Raw genomic sequence first — 17704 nt, 5'->3', positions numbered from 1 at the left:
AAGAAAGAAGCCATTAGAAAAGGTAAGTGAAAGAACGGAAGCAAGGAGGGAGCATGGCAGAGAATGAAGGGGGAGCACAGACAGCATGGCAGAGAGTGAAGGGGGAGCACAGACAGCATGGCAGAGAGTGAAGGGGGAGCACAGACAGCATGGCAGAGAGTGAAGGGGGAGCACAGACAGCATGGCAGAGAGTGAAGGGGGAGCATAGACAGCATGGCAGAGAGTGAAGGGGAAGCACAGACAGCATGGCAGAGAGTGAAGGGGGAGCACAGACAGCATGGCAGAGAGTGAAAAGGGAGAAAGACAGCATGGCAGAGAGTGAAAAGGGAGAAAGACAGCATGGCAGAGAGTGAAAAGGGAGAAAGACAGCATGGCAGAGAGTGAAAAGTGAGAAAGACAGCATGGCAGAGAGTGAAAAGTGAGAAAGACAGCATGGCAGAGAGTGAAAAGGGAGAAAGACAGCATGGCAGAGAGTGAAAAGGGAGAAAGACAGCATGGCAGAGTGTGAAGGGCGGCCAAAGCAGCATGGCACAGGGTGATGAAGAGGGCCAAGAGAAGGGGGCAGCGGCAAAAGCAGCATGGAGGGCGCAGTGTGATCATAAAGAGGCACAGCATGGTGATTAAGGGGCACAGTATTGTGTGTGTGATGGCACAGCGGGCTTGTGGCAATGTAATGTGTGTGTGGTAGGTGGTGGCTAAATAATGGGTGCTATTTTGTTTGTAGGGTGAAGGTGGGGCAATTTATTTTTATAGTGGGGATTATTAATTTAAGATGGGGTGGTTTGGGGGCTATTAATTGAATGTGGGGCTGAGTTTGAGGAGCATGAGGTCTATTTATTAAATGTGAATATGAATTATATAATGGCAGTGACGGTTGCGGGAAAGAGGTGTATTTATTATACGTAAATGCGTTTAATTTATTGCAGGAGCTGTCTGGAGGGAGGGAAATAGGTTTATTAAATGGGAATACTATTACTTTAATGTTGGGGCTCTAGGAAGTCCTAAGAATTAATTGTGGGTCCTATTGATTTAACACCGGGGCTGGTTGAAATTTACTAAATGTACCCATTATTTTTTTCCAAACAGTGCCCTCAACATTCCAGGATCCAGACAAGCCGCAACTAAAGAAACCAGCAGCCACAGGTGGTAAAAGTGACAAGAACAGGTAGGACAGTCTGTCAAATGTTCTGAGTCTAGTGCAGGCTTGGCTAACCTGTGGCAAGTCCTAGCATACCCTTCCAGTAATAAGCTGCTATATATTGGCAAAGCATGCTGGGGCTTGTAGTTTCACAACACTGGAGTGCCACAGGTTAGCCAAGCCTGGTCTAGTGGGACAATCCCAATTTTTGGTGACTGTTTTGCCCAATCTAAAGGGCAAGTCAAGACTGTGTACTCTATATACACACTGCATTCTTTATATACTACACTATTGTACTAGCTGTCCTTCGTGGGCTGACCACTCCCCCTCTAGTGTCTGGTTTAGCTGAGTGTATAATGTATATTTACTGTGTGACAAGTGACAGAAAAATGCTCAACTTATGTTTATAAAGACATTTTAAGATGATTTTCAATTTAGGGCACAGCATCAGCATCTGAGCCTGGAACTATGGTGCAAAAATAATTTTAAGCAGTAACCTTCCTATTGGGTCATTTTTGAAGGTTTACTTAACAAGGAAAAATAAAGTGTCCCCTACCCATTCATGAGTCCCAAACAAACTGACTTAGAGGGACCATCTGATTCCTAAATTAAATATATTTATTGTCACACAGTATACATGCATATAAATGTCCCCCACACTCCTCCAATACACATATATCAGAACACTACTGAAATCCAGCAAACCTCAAATGCATCACCTGTCTTCCTTCTCTTCCAAAGTCTTTTTAATGTGCTCTTTGGAATGCACACTCTGTTTGTAACAAACTTACCTCCATACATGATCTCTTCCTCTCAAACAACCTCAACCTAGAATATAGTTCACACAATCAAACACTGGCTCACCTGCAGCACTTTCACATGGTGGCCTCCATTTCACCCACACCACCAGACCTGGAGGCAAACAAGGAGGTGGGGTTGTACTACTAATTTCTCCAAAATGCACATTCACAGTTCTACCAAACGTCTCATGACTTATGTTCACATCTTTTGAAGTACATGCTATTCAGATTATTAATCCATTCTCGATGCGTGTTGCTGAGATCTATCGCCCCCTCTGGACCACGCCAACAATTTCCTGAAGATTTCCTTTATGGTTCCCTCGCTTCTCATCATACAACATCCCCACCATCATCCTGGGTGATTTCAACAACCCTATTGCTAATTCACGTTCCAATGCCGCTTCCAAACTACTCTCTCTAACCTCATGCCTCATTTCATCCCACAAATGAAGATTAAGTATCTACTCTCTGCTGATCTTCCCCTACTCTATCTCTTGTCCTTCTGACCCTATACCCTCACAAATCGTTAGATTCCTGTCTCCTGTGCTCATTCCATCTCTAACTAAAATGTGTAATATCTCCCTCGTATGGGAACTTCTAGTTAATATACAAGCAAGCAGTGATTACTCCTATACTGAAAAAACAATATTCTCACCCAAACTCTCTCATAAATTAATATTCCATCTCTCAGCTCCCACGCCTCTCCAAGCTTCTAGAGACTTGCCTACATTCGCCTCACACACTTCCTTTCCGCAACAACCTACTGCATTCTCTTTAGTCAGGCTTTTGTTCTCAACACTCCACAGAGAATGTGTTGACTAAGGTTGTCAATCATTTGATCACTGCTATAAGTAAAGGCCATTACTCTTTTCTAATTCTCCTGGATCCCTCTGCTGCATTTGACACTGTTGATCACGCTCTTCTCAAACACTACAATCCCTAGGACTTCAAGACACTGTCCTATCCTGGTTCTCAGCCTACCCTTTCTTATCGCTCTTAAGTTTTAATCTCTCTTGATCCATCTCTGCTCCACTTCCTTTATCACTTGGAGTACCACAAGGCTCAGTACTAGGTCCTCTGCTGTTCTCCATCTATCTATACCACTTCTCCAGGGAAACTAATAAGCTCCTTTGGATTTCAGTATCGTCTCCATGCAGATTATAAACAAATTTAGCTATCCTCTCCTGATCTCTCACCATCTGTGTTGTCTCGCGTTACCGACTGTCTTTCTGCCATTTCATCTTGGATGTCCTCTCGGCAACTCAAACTTTCAAAAACCAAGTTAATAATATTCCCACCTGCCAAAAGAAGTCACCTACCTGACTTTTCTATTTCTGTTGACAACATGATCCTAAATCCCACCCTGCAAGCTCTCTGCCTAGGTGTGATCCTTGACTCAGAACTATCCTTTTAAAAACTTTTCCAGAATACGCACATATCCGCTGCAAAAACTCTAATTCGTGCACTCATCATTTTCCACACTAACTACTGTAATTCCCTCCTTACTCTTCTTCCCTGAAATAGACTCTCACCCCTACAATCTCTTTTGCACACAGCTGCTAGATTGATTTTCCTTGCAAAATTGTTCTTCCTCTGCTGAGCCATTCTGTCAGTCTCTACACTGGTTGCCTGTTTTTTATCAAATCCAATATAAAATACTCCTACTAATCTACAAAGTCATCAACAAAACTGTACCAACATACATCTCCTCACTTGTCTCAAAATATCTCCTAATTGAACCACTCCTTTCTGCCCAAGATCTGCATCTCTAATCCACTCATTACATGCTCCCATTCCCATTTACAGGACTTTTTTTCAAGCTACACCTACTCTATGGCATTCTCTCCTTTGCACAATACGACTTTCTTTTGGTCTACAAACCTTCAAGAGTTCTCTGAGGAATATTGTAAGATTGCCTGAAGAGGTGGGTTTTCAACCACCCTCTTAATCTTACTTGACTACCCTATTATCACCCTTTACACAGCTCACACAATACAAAAACCCTCTGACCCTGTGATCCCCGGAACATTGCTTTGTGACTGGATCACATAGCAGACAAATCGCTTTTTACCTTTGCAATTTGGCTGGACCGAAATGCAATATGTAGACTTAACCTCATGTATCAAACTTCCATTGTTCCATAGATTATAAGGTTGCAAACAGGGCCTTCTTACCTCTTAGGATTACCCAGTATTGTTTATATCTGTGTTTGTCCGCAATTGTAAAGTGCTACAGAATCTGCTGGCACCATAAAAATAATTGTTGACGATGGTGATATAAACACACAGAACTGCACATTGAAATAAGACATTACATGTTTGTCATGTACAGAAGCACATGGGAGTAATATATCTGCCGCATACCATTTATGCTATGCAATATGTTCCTCTACTATTCATTCCAATTCAACAGTTGCTATTAAAAGGACTTTTGCCATTCATGCTAAGTGCAGGGCAAGACAATATCTATCCATCCATATATAGATAGGATACAGATCTATCTACAGATGAAACAAGTTTATTTTAGACAAAAGGCAAATTGAGGCCCAACATGGAAAATTAGCTTTTGATGAATAAACAATTCCATTAAATTGAAATAATGGGAATTCAACATATGTAAAGTAGAACATTTTGCATTCAGAAAGCGTTAAGATTTATGGGCATTATACATGTATAAAACAGAAAAAAAAATTACAATAACAATTTTGCATGATCCATTAGATACAGTATTTTCATGGCATTAATTAAACATAGGAAATATGCTTTTTTTTGTATATTCTAAAACCTGTAACGATTATAGGGATATCGTCATCAACATCATCATCATTTATTTATATAGCGCCAGCAAATTCCATAGCGCTTTACAATCAATTATAAGTACTTTTTGGGCCCAAATTAATATACAGTGCGATCTGCGGATTTGGCCATCTAAGTGTTTGGTAAAGGGCTTAAAAATATAACTGTTCAGCAAATGAGTGATCGGATTTCACTATGAACCTTTGTGGTTGGGAGAAAATTGAGCATCCTGAAGGAGCTCAATAACTTCCTATACGTTTGCAGTGGGATGTACTTAATCATGGAATACAATTTAGAACATTAACCTTAACCTTATTGGACAGCCATGTTCATAAATCCTACGGATCTGGCAAACAAACCATTTGTGTTCACCCATTAATAAGATTCCTTTTGACACAGCTTTGTCCTTTCCCTCTAGACTGCTCTCACATGAAGGACCCTCTCTACAACTGACCCTTTGGGGCAGATGAAATTGCCTGTGATGTTCTTAAGAACATGGTGGACACACTTTTTTTACCATTACTACGGTAAAAAGTAACACTGAGTTTTGCTCGCTCTTCTATGTGGTGTGAGTAAAAATCTGTCAAAAAATACCCACGCAAAGTGTCTTGCGGCCGATCCGAAGGCACCTCGTGTGGATATTTAGGGAATTGAATCTGCCACTTTTCCTCATGTCTGCACCTCTTTCACCAAATTTTTTTTTTTTTAATGAAGTATTTTTTATTATTTTTTAAAAACAAACAAACAAATACTAAAAGGAACTAAAAGATAACCCATCTGTAAAAATGAGTAATGGGTGGTCTAACCACCATGCTAAACAAAGTACATGTGGTCATGAAGGAAGCTGTCAACATACCTTTCCATAAAAAACATATAAACATTATACATGGATATTCAAGCATGGACAAGCACATCAGAAGTGACAGAAGTTGCAAATAGTAAAGCAGTGAATGCAAGCTGAATCCAGAGTAGTATAAGATAAATATTACAAAGGAAAGCGAGCAAGGTCAGACATACCAGGAGTCCATCAGTGGAGAGAAGTGAGAATTACGGTATATGAGAGTGACAGTATAGGTCAAGCTAATCAACGCAAAGTCTATATGTGAAGTATACCATGGGGACCATATCTTGTGGTACTTATGTTGTACATTTCTACTAGTATACATATACTGTTTCATCATCATCACCATTTATTTATATAGGGCCACTGATTCCGCAGCGCTGTACAGAGAACTCATTCACATCAGTCCCTGCCCCATTGGAGCTTACAGTCTAAATTCCCTAACACACACACACACACACACACACACACACACACACACACACACACACACACACACACACACACACACAGACTAGGGTCAATTTTGATAGCAGCCAATTAACCTACCAGTATGTTTTTGGAGTGTGGGAGGAAACTGGAGCACCCAGAGGAAACCCACGCAAACACTGGGAGAACATACAAACTCCTCACAGATAAGAATTCATGACCCCAGTGCTGTAAGGCAGAAGTGCTAACCACTTAGCCACCGTGCTGCCCAGGGTAATTCATCTCTGGACCATCAGCAGCAAGCCACATACGGGCAATAATAACTTTTGCCAGACTTGTAAGAATGAAAATATACTGAGAGAGAGATTTGTTCAAATTATCTTTCAGGGAAGAACCAAAAAGACACACCTTGGGGTCAAGGGGAGAATCCGCAATTACCGTGCAACAGATACAGTCCCACACAGCAGTCCAAAAAACATACACCACTCGACATTCCCATAACAAGTGCCCAATATTACAAACCAGCAACCCACATTTTGGGCAGTCAGAGACTTGCCTGCCACCAATCCTGACCAAAGCAATAAGGGAGTGATACTCTTTATGTAACAGGTATAGATGAATTTGTTGGAACCGAATGCACAATGTGGCATCTCTAACACTCTTAAGGACATGGCTCCATTTGGATTTGATCGGCAGTAGGCCATAAGGTGCATAATGGAAGTTAAGCACTGAGTACAGCGTAGATATGACTAGTCTCCTACCCATAGTCAACAATAACTTCTTAATAGGGGAAGCATATATTCGGGGAGGGAATTTACCAAACTGAGAAGAGACAGCATGTCTCAGCTGTAAGGACCGATAAAGTCCAAGGTCCTGCCGCAGTTGATTAAAGGATTTAAACACCCCATTACTGTAAAAATGGCCCAATCCAAACATGGCAAATAGTATCTTTTGTTAATGTATGTAATTTGTGGAGTATTCCATTATGCTAGAGTGGAGTGTCCTGATCAAAGCCCTCCCCACCTAAGTTGTTGTGAGCCGTGGACCACACCATAATCGTCTCTGAAACAATAGAGTTAATATTTTAGCCAACTTGCCCACCAGAAGCACCTTAAGTGGAGGAACAGGAGACCCCATTTATTCACCGAAGAATCCCAACAGAGCATTATTGCTAGAGGCCCGCAACTAGTCAATCAAGTGAGATAGTTGCGCTGCCAAAACAAAACAAAAATTAAGGTTGGGTGAAGCCAAACCACCCGATGCTTTGGATTTAAAAACGGTGCCTAATTTTATCCTGGCTTATTTGTCACCTTAAATAAAAGATGAGACAAATGTATTTATGAACTGAAATACCCGGTTGGGGATATGTATGGGAGACTGATGTAATACATAAAGATATTTATGTTGCACAATTATCTTAAAAAGGTGAATTTTCCTGACATAGTGAGAGGGAACCGCTTCCACGAGTGGAACTTGAGCTTATAGTCAGAAATCATGTCAATGTTTAATTTTATAAAGTCTGCAGGGACAGGAGATATACAAATTCCCAGGTACTTAAAGTGCGGTGTCCACTGTAGAGAGTGGCAAGGAGTTAACACAACAGGGAGCACACCATGGACCAGAAAGATACTGGATTTATTCCAGTTGACCTTTGAAAATTCTGTATGTGACCCTCGCCAGACCAAACGGGGCCACTGTGTAACCATTAACACACCTTCGCCACGGGGGTGGAGTATAATAGCTGCAGCCACCAAATAAAGTTTTGACCAAGGCCAAAACACTTCAGTACCTCCCATTGGTAGACCCACTCGACTCGACTGAGTTGAAGGCCTTGGCAGCGTTAAGAGACACCACCACTGACCCCACCTCAACCCTATGGACCATTTGTAAATGCATAAACAGGCGACGCAGTTTTGTAGTGGTGGACTTAGCTGGCAAGAACCCGTTTGGACTTGGTGCACAATCTGGCTAATAACAGAATTAAGATGAGTGGCAAGGATCTTGGTCAGGATTTTAACATCAGAACCCATTAGAGAGATAGAGCAGTAAGAGTCAGGATGGAGAGGACCTTTCATGGGCTTAGGTAGAACAATAATCAACGGCTCAGACATCGAAGGGTTAGACTGCCCGAGACCAGCAATTGTGTGAAATTGTACAAAAATATAATTTTGTATAATTTTACAGAAATGCCACCCATGCTTAGCGCCTTGTGAAAGGAATTGCTTGATCCCTATTTATGTGCGATTGTATATTGTATTATTTGTAACTCTGACTGTCCATTTTTCGAATTGTGTTATTCACTTTAATACTACTTTCTCCCGGAATAAGCAGCATATAGTAAAGTTGTTTCTAAACAACTTGTGCACTGGAGGTTTAAACCGGCATGTGAAGCGAGTTTGAAAATATAGTAGTCTGGGGCCATTTATGCCCCTGCAATCCCAATTAACTACAACAACATAATAATAAAAAACATACACATATAGATACACACACATATAATAATAATAATAATAATAATAATAATAATAATAATAATAATATATATATATATATATATATATATATATATATATATAAGCACACACATATACATACACACACACATACAATATAAGGAGCATCCTAGTGTTCGCCATACCATAGAGAGAGCATTCCTATGACCGTATGAAGGTAAGGAAAATACAAATTCTCTCAGGTGACCATCAACATATATGTTAGCTTTCTCAGTTAGATTGTCTAGGCCTGAAACTATCGGCCTGCCCGGTGGTTTCGTTTCATTCATATGAACTTTAGGAAGTACATAAAAAGTGGCTACTTTGGGGTTTTCAAGCCATAGGAAGTCATGATCTTTTTTGTTCATTATTCCTTCCTCATAAGCATTCTGAATAAGAATACTTAATATCACATGAGATTATAGAGTTTTTTATAACAGTTGCTGACATTGAATTTTACAATTTGATATAATATTATAAGTCAATTAATAATTTTATTAAGACATAATATGTTTATTATTGTCTATACTAGAAGGTTGGTCAGCCTTGACAGTTTTTGATAATCATGGATTGATGTTCCAATCATCACTCCGAATAATATCAACATAACGTCGTTCCCTCTATTGATTTAAGTTGTGACAATTTCAGACCAATAGAAAGCCTGATACGCGGAGTTAAAGTCTAAATCATTGCTGATTGGCGGATAAAACTGTCAATCATGACGAGAGTCACTCGTTCTGATAGGCTGAGTGATTACACGTCACTTGGCTAGCCCCACAAAGACAGTATTTAAGAACGGTTAGTCTTTCGGTTTGCCTTCAATAAGCATACACAAGCCAAACGTCGGCGTCTTGCTGGATGCACTCGCTGATTCCTTCTGCATATTAGGGGATATAAAACAAGACACACTGCTCCATTAAATCCTGTTAGTTTGGAGCGCTTAGGAGGTAGGCAGCAAATCACTCCCCGTATTATCTAATTTTAGAGAGGCAGCAGCTGTATCTCCTTCATGACAATTTAGAACTAGCAGGCTAGCTAGTATTAACAAATACTTGGATCTGCCTTTCATACACATTATTATAGAGACTTTCCAATGCCAGACGTGGCATGTGGATTGTCAGCCAAGGAAAATAATAGATAATCTATTTGGAGGAATTGAATTGAATTGATATTCAAGAGAATATATATCCTGATAAATCATACCTACCTCACTAAAACAATATATAATTTTGTGTCCATCTTACATATGATACTCCCCAACTGTAATTGAGAAATAATGGCAACCAGTGCATCCAGCTGATTTTAATTGCACATTGTTTGTCCTTATTTGTTATACTATTTTAATATTTTGCTGATTTTTTAATAACTATAATAAAAGTTTCCAGTTTGTGTTTTACGGACAGAATTCAAAATTTAATTTTACAAGTATGTATACTGAATAAACTATAGCTATGTACTTTCTCATGTCACAGTACAATAATGTAATAAAGCATTGGATTGTGCCACATTCAGCATTTTCTCTCTGTAACGATTATTAATTTTGTTTGCTACAGTTGGTGCAAAAGCAGAAGATGACTCACCAGGTTTTAATTGGATAGGTGCTCGATCTCCCTTGGATCCATAATAGTAAATTGCATCTCCCTTTGTGTTGCTAAAAATAAATAAATAAGTAAAATAAACTTTTTGTGTTTCTTCAGCAGTAAACTGTAAATTGCTTAAATTATGACTGTAAAAAGAAGACAACTGGCCAAGTCACCCTCAATAATGACATAAAGTAGAACACTAAAGCACACATCCGCTGTTAACCGTATACTCGTGGAGTACAATTATTCCCCGTAACATTTTTAAGGAGCAATTCTATTCAAACAGGTGTATGGCATTATATTGGCAATATAAGTGGACCCCGGTCAGCAGGCAGAGTCCAAGAGCCTGGAGACACCAATGAGCTAATGATGCTGAAACTCCCATAAAACATACCAGCTGCAGGAATTAGGAAATAAAATAAATAAATAAATAATAATAATAATAATAAATTATATATATATATATATCTCTATCTCTATCTATCTATCTCATCATCATCACCATTTATTTATATAGCGCCACTGATTCCACAGCGCTGTACAGAGAACTCACTCACATCAGTCCCTGCCCCATTGGAGCTTACAGTCTAAATTCCCTAACACACACAGACAGACAGAAAGATAGAGAGAGAGACTCTTGTCCGTAGCAACAGGCGCCCAGAGGAATTCTATAGCTATATATTATATGCTTTGTTTTCTCTCCCAGACCAGTCTGACAGATACGTACGACGCATGAGAATGACCTGAGGAAGTGCCAGGCTTTTGAAAGGAGTCAACTACGCCTGTATAATACTTCACGTGACCTCTGTATGAGGTAATAGGAAGCACATTACATTGGTATAATATGAGGTACTATATGAGGTATAGAATATAAAACAGAGATAATATTACCATGAAGTACTGGACTCAGAATATAGACTTGTACAATACTATTCATGATATATATGGTCTATTGAAGTAACAAATACTCAAAGACCTGGTTCATACCCTTGAAGAACTTGGCACGTCCCCAGCCTAGCACCGCCTGATTTCCTGGGTCACCAACACTTTCAGCTGTGTCTCCCCCATACAGCGGGCTGGTGATGTATAGATCTGTTGCCTCCATTACCTCACCATACTGCAAGATGTCAGGAAACCAGCTCCAGGGCAAGAAAATCCACTGGCATACCAGCCCTAGCTGTGCAGTCATGCCCCAATCCTAAACCATTCTGAATGACACACCACCTATACAGAGGATCATAATACTCCGTCCACCTTCACACGTTCTGTACCCTTGCTAACCCCACCAACTACAAATGCATTGTATATCCAGAACCCATTGCAGATGATCAGTTTCAGGCATACAACAATGCATGAGGCAGCTCTGGAAGAGTGCCATACTTCCGACAGGTGTCAGAGTCCTGTATATCTATTAACATGACCTCTGACTGCTAATGCACTTTCAGTGACTAACACCTGAAATCTGCATTATAAATAAGCTGAATGGTTTCTTATGTGCTCATTCTCACTACCGAATTCCAAAATTGAAATTCTTTGTTTAAAATGTTCTAACACAGCATGTACTAATGCACGTACCAGTGCAACAGTTTGTATTGATAGTAACACGTCACATGTAAAGTATTTGGAAAACGGGTAAAGTCAAATAAGTAAGACATCTAAAGTGTGTATTCGTTTCCACGCATTTTACCTATTTTATCATCGCATATGCGTGAACAAGCTGTGACTGATAAGAGCATATGTAGAACTTGCCTCTATTTCGTACATCACAAAAAGATTACATCTTTGCCTAAACAGTGCAAAAGGTATCAACAGAAATATTTTCATATGCTAGAAAATGCTCAAAACAGCAAAGAGGAAACATTGGACCTGATCCTGGATCAAGCCCAATTTCCTTCTTTTTGCTTACTTGCTAGCTTCAACATAATGTCAAAGACATCTTTAGCAAGTTCAAAGAAGAGAAAGATTTAGCAGCTGTTCCAGGTGTATTAAGAGAGACATAATTTATGGCAAGTTTAAATGAAGTATAGTTAAACAATATTTATGTCCCCGTTACACCTCCCCCCCCAAAAAAGGAAACAAACTCCACACCCTGTATAATAACAATCATTTTCCTTGCTGTAACTGTTCAAGTTACAGCAACTCTTCAATATAATCATCACAATAACAGTCTCCTCTTCTATTGCTGTTAGAGGTGGCCATTAAAATCAGTAAGCCGCACTGGGGAGTTTGATTCCGCTAGCAGCAAACACAACACCAGAAGAGGAGCTAATTGTTAAGATGATTTGAAAGTTGCTGTACCGGATATGGTATTACTTTGCATGGCAAATTATTTTCAATATAATCAGGGATCTAATATTAATATGCCCTGATTAGTGGGCTTGTCATTTAAAAAAAATAAAAAAAATAAATAAAAACAAAACAAAAAAAAAAACATGTTTTTTTTTATGCGAGAATGAACCATCAAAGAAAACCCTTCAGTAACATATGCATGTACAGAAACATTTAAAGAATATGCACTTTGTAGGCACAGGAGGGTGCTGTGCTGTTAAAAATCTGCAATGTAATTATCCACTCTTCAAGGAAAGACAGATAAGGCATAAGCATCTATAAAAAATAAAATGAAAAAAATGTATATATAAATTGCAACTTTGGTAATGAAGGTGTGGGCACACACACATTTTTCTTAATGTAGATTTACCGTAACATATATGGTTTCCAGTAATATGCATCAGAAAAATTGAAGCATTGATACGCCATCCATGTATACATTGCTCGGTGGCTTGTGCTGTTCAGGTGCTAAGGATGTCCCTTGACATTCTCCTAGAATTCAGACTCCTGGAACAGCTGCATTAACAATCCAGTTACAGCATTATGTTACGGCGTTTAGTACCCAAAAAAGTAGTGTCAATTACAGAAAGCGCAAATTGTCACATGGGTGTCCTGTTGAACTGCTTCAGAAAGATGGGTGCAAAACTCTGATATACCATGGTCTAGCATTAAAGTTTCATTATTATTATTATTATTATTATTATTATCATTTATTTGTTAGGCGCCACAAGGTTTCCGCAGCGCCGCACATAGTACAAACAGTAGACTATACAGGGTATAACAGTACAGAAATATATTGCCCATTCTGATTACTACAGTATAAACATAATGTAAAATCTAAAAATTTTTTTTTAGCAACAATGAATTAATGTTTTAAGAATTTGTAATCATTAGAACATTCAAATTGATCATAAAAGAGCAGTTGGAAAGAAAAATATAAAGCATGACTACAAACTTCCATGTTTGCAATCAGACAGGGCCATGTATTAAGTAACAATAATTCAAGTAATATTATGTCATTTATTAATTCTTTTTTTAATTAGCTAACTTAGCAAATTAATTTCCTTGGTACTACTCAAGAAAAATGCATTCCCATTGAAAGAGATGATTCATGGCTAGGACAAGTAATGTGTTAATTTGAAATTAAAGACACATTGAGGTGTATATGTAATGGAGAGGTTGTAAACAGAAATCAGACTGCCAAGCTTGGCTGCTGGTTGGGACCTGGACTAGAATCTGCAGATTTCTGTACTGACATTCAATGTTTTCTTATTAGGGGAAAGCAAAGAAGTCAATTGACTTTATGGGATGAATGAAATTCCATCAGCAGAAATGTAATGTGCTGAACATTACCCACTCACGTTCAGTCAAACCCCCTGCTCTCAGGGCAGCATCATCTCACTCTATCCAAAGCTCCATTACAGTTCCTGTCTTCCCATTACATCTCACATCAAACACCCTGCCAGGTCCTAAACACAGCAACACACTGCATTTCAAACATGTCAGCGGCCCCAGGGGTGGTATGCACAGTAACCAGCCTTGCTGGGAAGACATGCTCAGCAAATGAACAGCATGTACTACGAAGAAAACAGAGTATCCGTTTCAGGAGTGTGCAGCACACTGGTGATCTTTTCGGTTTACATATGCCTTTAATTACTAGATATATTCCCATATCACTCTGCTGTGAACAAATCTCCAGTTCATGACTGTAGGTACTTTTATAAGCAGTGGAGTGTGTTATGATACCTGGCATTAACAAGATGGCAGGTACCCCAAAGTTGCCTTTCCTTTCCCCATAAATCATGCACATTTAATTGGATGACATTCTTCTCTGTTGATTAACTGTAAGGAGCAGTGTACCAATGTAAAATCCATGTGATATTGCATATAAAGGGTTAAATTCATTTTCATATATCAGCCTGTCTGTCAGATAAATTTGAAAATGTATTTTATCATCAGCTGTAATGCTAATAACAAGAGACTGACCCCTAACAATTTAAAGTATACTGTATATGTGTGTGTGTGGTCTCTTATTTCCATTTATTCTAAAAGTAAAGATTAAAGGATCTATATTCAGTGCCATTATTCTGTACTGAATAGACTATAACTAAATATTTGCAGAAAATCATTCACATAAAAAAATAATATCATGAAGTTGCCACATTCCTATAAAGAACATGATTGAATGCTGGCTTCACATTACCAAGCAATAGGATTAGAATGAACAATGAGGCATTCACTTTTATATATAAGCCTCCACAAAGAGTCAACAGCGCTGTACATGAAATGTACAATAGTATTAATATACAGACAGAAACGATCCAGAACACATTACATAATACATTACTAAACCTAATTATACAAATACCAGACTTCTACTAATTAACAGATTACACACAGATAACTTGGTAATGCAGATCAAGTTGTTTACAGGACAGTAAAAGTGATGTCCAATAGGCCTGGGCTCAAGAAGAGAGGGCTAGGGAAGAAGGTATAGGTGTACATAGGGAAAGAGGATACTGCTAAAGGGAAGAGGAAGACACAAATAGGAAGGCACAGAGTGTAGAGTGGAGGTGATAGCAGTGGGAAAGGAGTTAGAAGGAGGACCAATTTGAATAAAGAAATGAGATTGCTGTCTATACTGTTTGACCAGATTTAGGATGCCCATTACAATACAGATCAGGGTTGCTTTTCCTGTACTCTGGGAACCTAGATCTCTCTCTCACCTTGCCACACAGGTTGGTCAAATAGTGGCCAGATAATCCAGTTGGTCTGTGACTATTTCATTTCTTGGCCAATGATATTCTGCAAGTCCTCACTGGAAAATGAATGAGCCCATCATATGTTCAACGTGATTATTGATTGTTTTATGCCCACAAGTGCAGCAACATAGTGCAAACTTGATCAATGGAGCGGGATAGTATAGGCCATGGCCACTTTTATAAAAAACACATTTTACCAGCCTGTGCTCCCATGACACATATTGCTGGGCTGTGCCCCCATGATATATATTGCCAGCCTTAGCATAAGCAATGTCCTCTGGCTCCTTCCCCCTCTCCAGTGGAGCTTTTGTGGACCATGGCAACTAGAGCTCCCTAGCATAGTATTTTCATATGCCATTACTGCGACCAGAGCCCCACTACTGCAGTGAAACCCTGAATACTGAGACTCAGATGAATACAAGAGTGTGGTTCTGGTTAGAACCCAATATTTGGCATCTCTAATTATCGGGAACCAGTTCTAATGCTCCCTGGCAAATGAGATGACATTGAGAGCAGGCTTCCAGTGCAGAGGGGAAGGAACTACAGGAGGGCATGTTCTGGTAACCAAGGCACAATTAGTCTCCACGTGTGTATGTGTGTGTGTGGGTTTACTAAGGCAACAGAGAAGTGTACAACATCTGAGTGACCCAATTCTTATATTTTTCTTTAGTTTTTAATGTATCCAAAACAAAAAAAATAAATAAAAGTTTGATCAAAACAACATAGGTGTGAACGGGTTTACATCAGCACCACTAATATAAACAAACTTATTATGACTGAATATGGACACATTCAGGTTTGAACGCAGCAATAACAAGCTTACAAATTCATAGACTATAATAATTGCTTAACAATTTCATTAGTATGATTAAATGGAGCTACACTGAGGATGTGTGCATTAACATGATAGTGAGACACTAGGATTATCTTTATGGAAAAAGCAGATGGATGGCCTCTTGTAGAAGCATAATGTAATGAACATGTCTGGCTGTAACTATGTTTGTTCATGGATTACATCTTCCAGACATAACTGACCTCTCAGCACAGAGACAGATCTCTAAGATTAGATAAATACAGACAATAAATCAGGCGCTATGAATCATAAAATAATGTCATGTGGTAATGGAACGCAGCTCCCTATGACAGATATCAAACTGTCAGAAACATACAAGTATCAAAAAATGGAAAAGGGGCGCTGTATCCACCGTTCATATGTTGCAGTGAATATCTGCACACTTCAAAATTACAAGAGAACCATTAGCGCTACCATTCAAGATGATATGGACTCTTAGATGACTTCATCAACTAAGTAACGTTTATATATACATTGTTCCATCTGTGTTGAATGATCAATTCCAATCATTGATATATTTATTCCGATTGTATACCTGGATATATTGAATTTCCAGCTGTCTTTAACCTCAGGATTATAGGAGTGTTATATTTGAATGCTATTTAGCAATATATGGTACCACTAGGTTTTATTACTGCAAGCATGTTGCAGTGATATTTGCTGTGCACATTTATATATGCAATTTTTTAAATTGTATTTTATGATATATTAAATACGGTGGATACAGCGCCCCTCTAAGATTAGAATTCAGCTGTGAATCTGTGCATGGAATCTGTGCATTGTTCAGTTATGTCAGAGCAGGTACTTGGGCACTTGACAGTTATCAGGTTTCCATATAAGGCTCTGCAGTCAACACACCAAATCTACTTTTTATTCCAGCCTGAGAGCACTTAATTGCAGGCACCAGTTCTCACTACATCTTCTAAAGATTTGATAAAAAAAAACAAAAAAACATTTTATGTGATGCACCTGCAAATCTGATTGCAGCTATTGCCTTACAATAACCGGTGTAATAAAATGTGTAAAATGTTTCCTATGGGGGCACAGACACATTAACAGTGCATGGGTTTCTCTGATCACTGCTGGTAACACAGAACTGCAGCTAGGGGATTGGTAGGATTTCATTATTGGCCAAACTGGCCTAATTCAAGAGAAACGAAGAGCCTTTGCCAAGTGAACATTTTTGCTTTTTTCCATAAGGTACATTTTGTGTTATGTAAATACCAATAGAGAGTATGACCAAGGTATAACTGGGAAACTGTAAATTGATATGGTTGGATAAAAAGACTAACACTTATCCCAGCTACAAAATTCCTACAAACATCTCAACAGAAATCTAGAACTAATTATATTTAGCGCTATCCATGTATGTTTTGCTAAACAAAATTAAAAAAGTATAAAATCACCACCATCCATATTTATGACATCATCCACTACATCTCTGTACCGCCATACATCTGAAACCCCTTGCACCTCAATTGTCCTATTATCCTCCCTTCTTCTCCCTCCTCGAGTCCATCATGATTCTATACATTTATGAAAGAATTTCATTGACTCACAACGGTGTCTATCTAGTCCCTTGAACAGGAACACATTTACTTTATTTTAATTCAATGCATATCCTTGAACTAAAAATTAATGGGATGATTTGTAAATTATCGATAACAAGACTTATCTGTTGTC

At 38.9% G+C, this 17704-nt stretch overlaps 1 protein-coding gene across 4 annotated transcripts in view; it reads right to left on the bottom strand.

Annotated features, from left to right (window-relative positions):
* The window catches only part of TANGO2 (transport and golgi organization 2 homolog), a 156817-nt gene that overhangs the window by 9289 nt on the left and 129824 nt on the right, over positions 1-17704 (bottom strand). For all 4 annotated transcript variants that reach the window (XM_075216794.1, XM_075216768.1, XM_075216778.1 and 1 more), the window contains one exon: positions 10076-10146. In XM_075216794.1, coding sequence (XP_075072895.1) covers positions 10076-10146 — 71 coding nt within the window. The remainder of the gene's footprint in view (positions 1-10075; positions 10147-17704) is intronic.

This window comes from Mixophyes fleayi, chromosome 1 (assembly GCF_038048845.1).
Source record: "Mixophyes fleayi isolate aMixFle1 chromosome 1, aMixFle1.hap1, whole genome shotgun sequence".
NCBI lineage: Eukaryota > Metazoa > Chordata > Amphibia > Anura > Limnodynastidae > Mixophyes > Mixophyes fleayi.
Note: the sequence above shows the minus strand (reverse complement) of the source record. Positions and strands in the feature narration are given on the sequence as shown.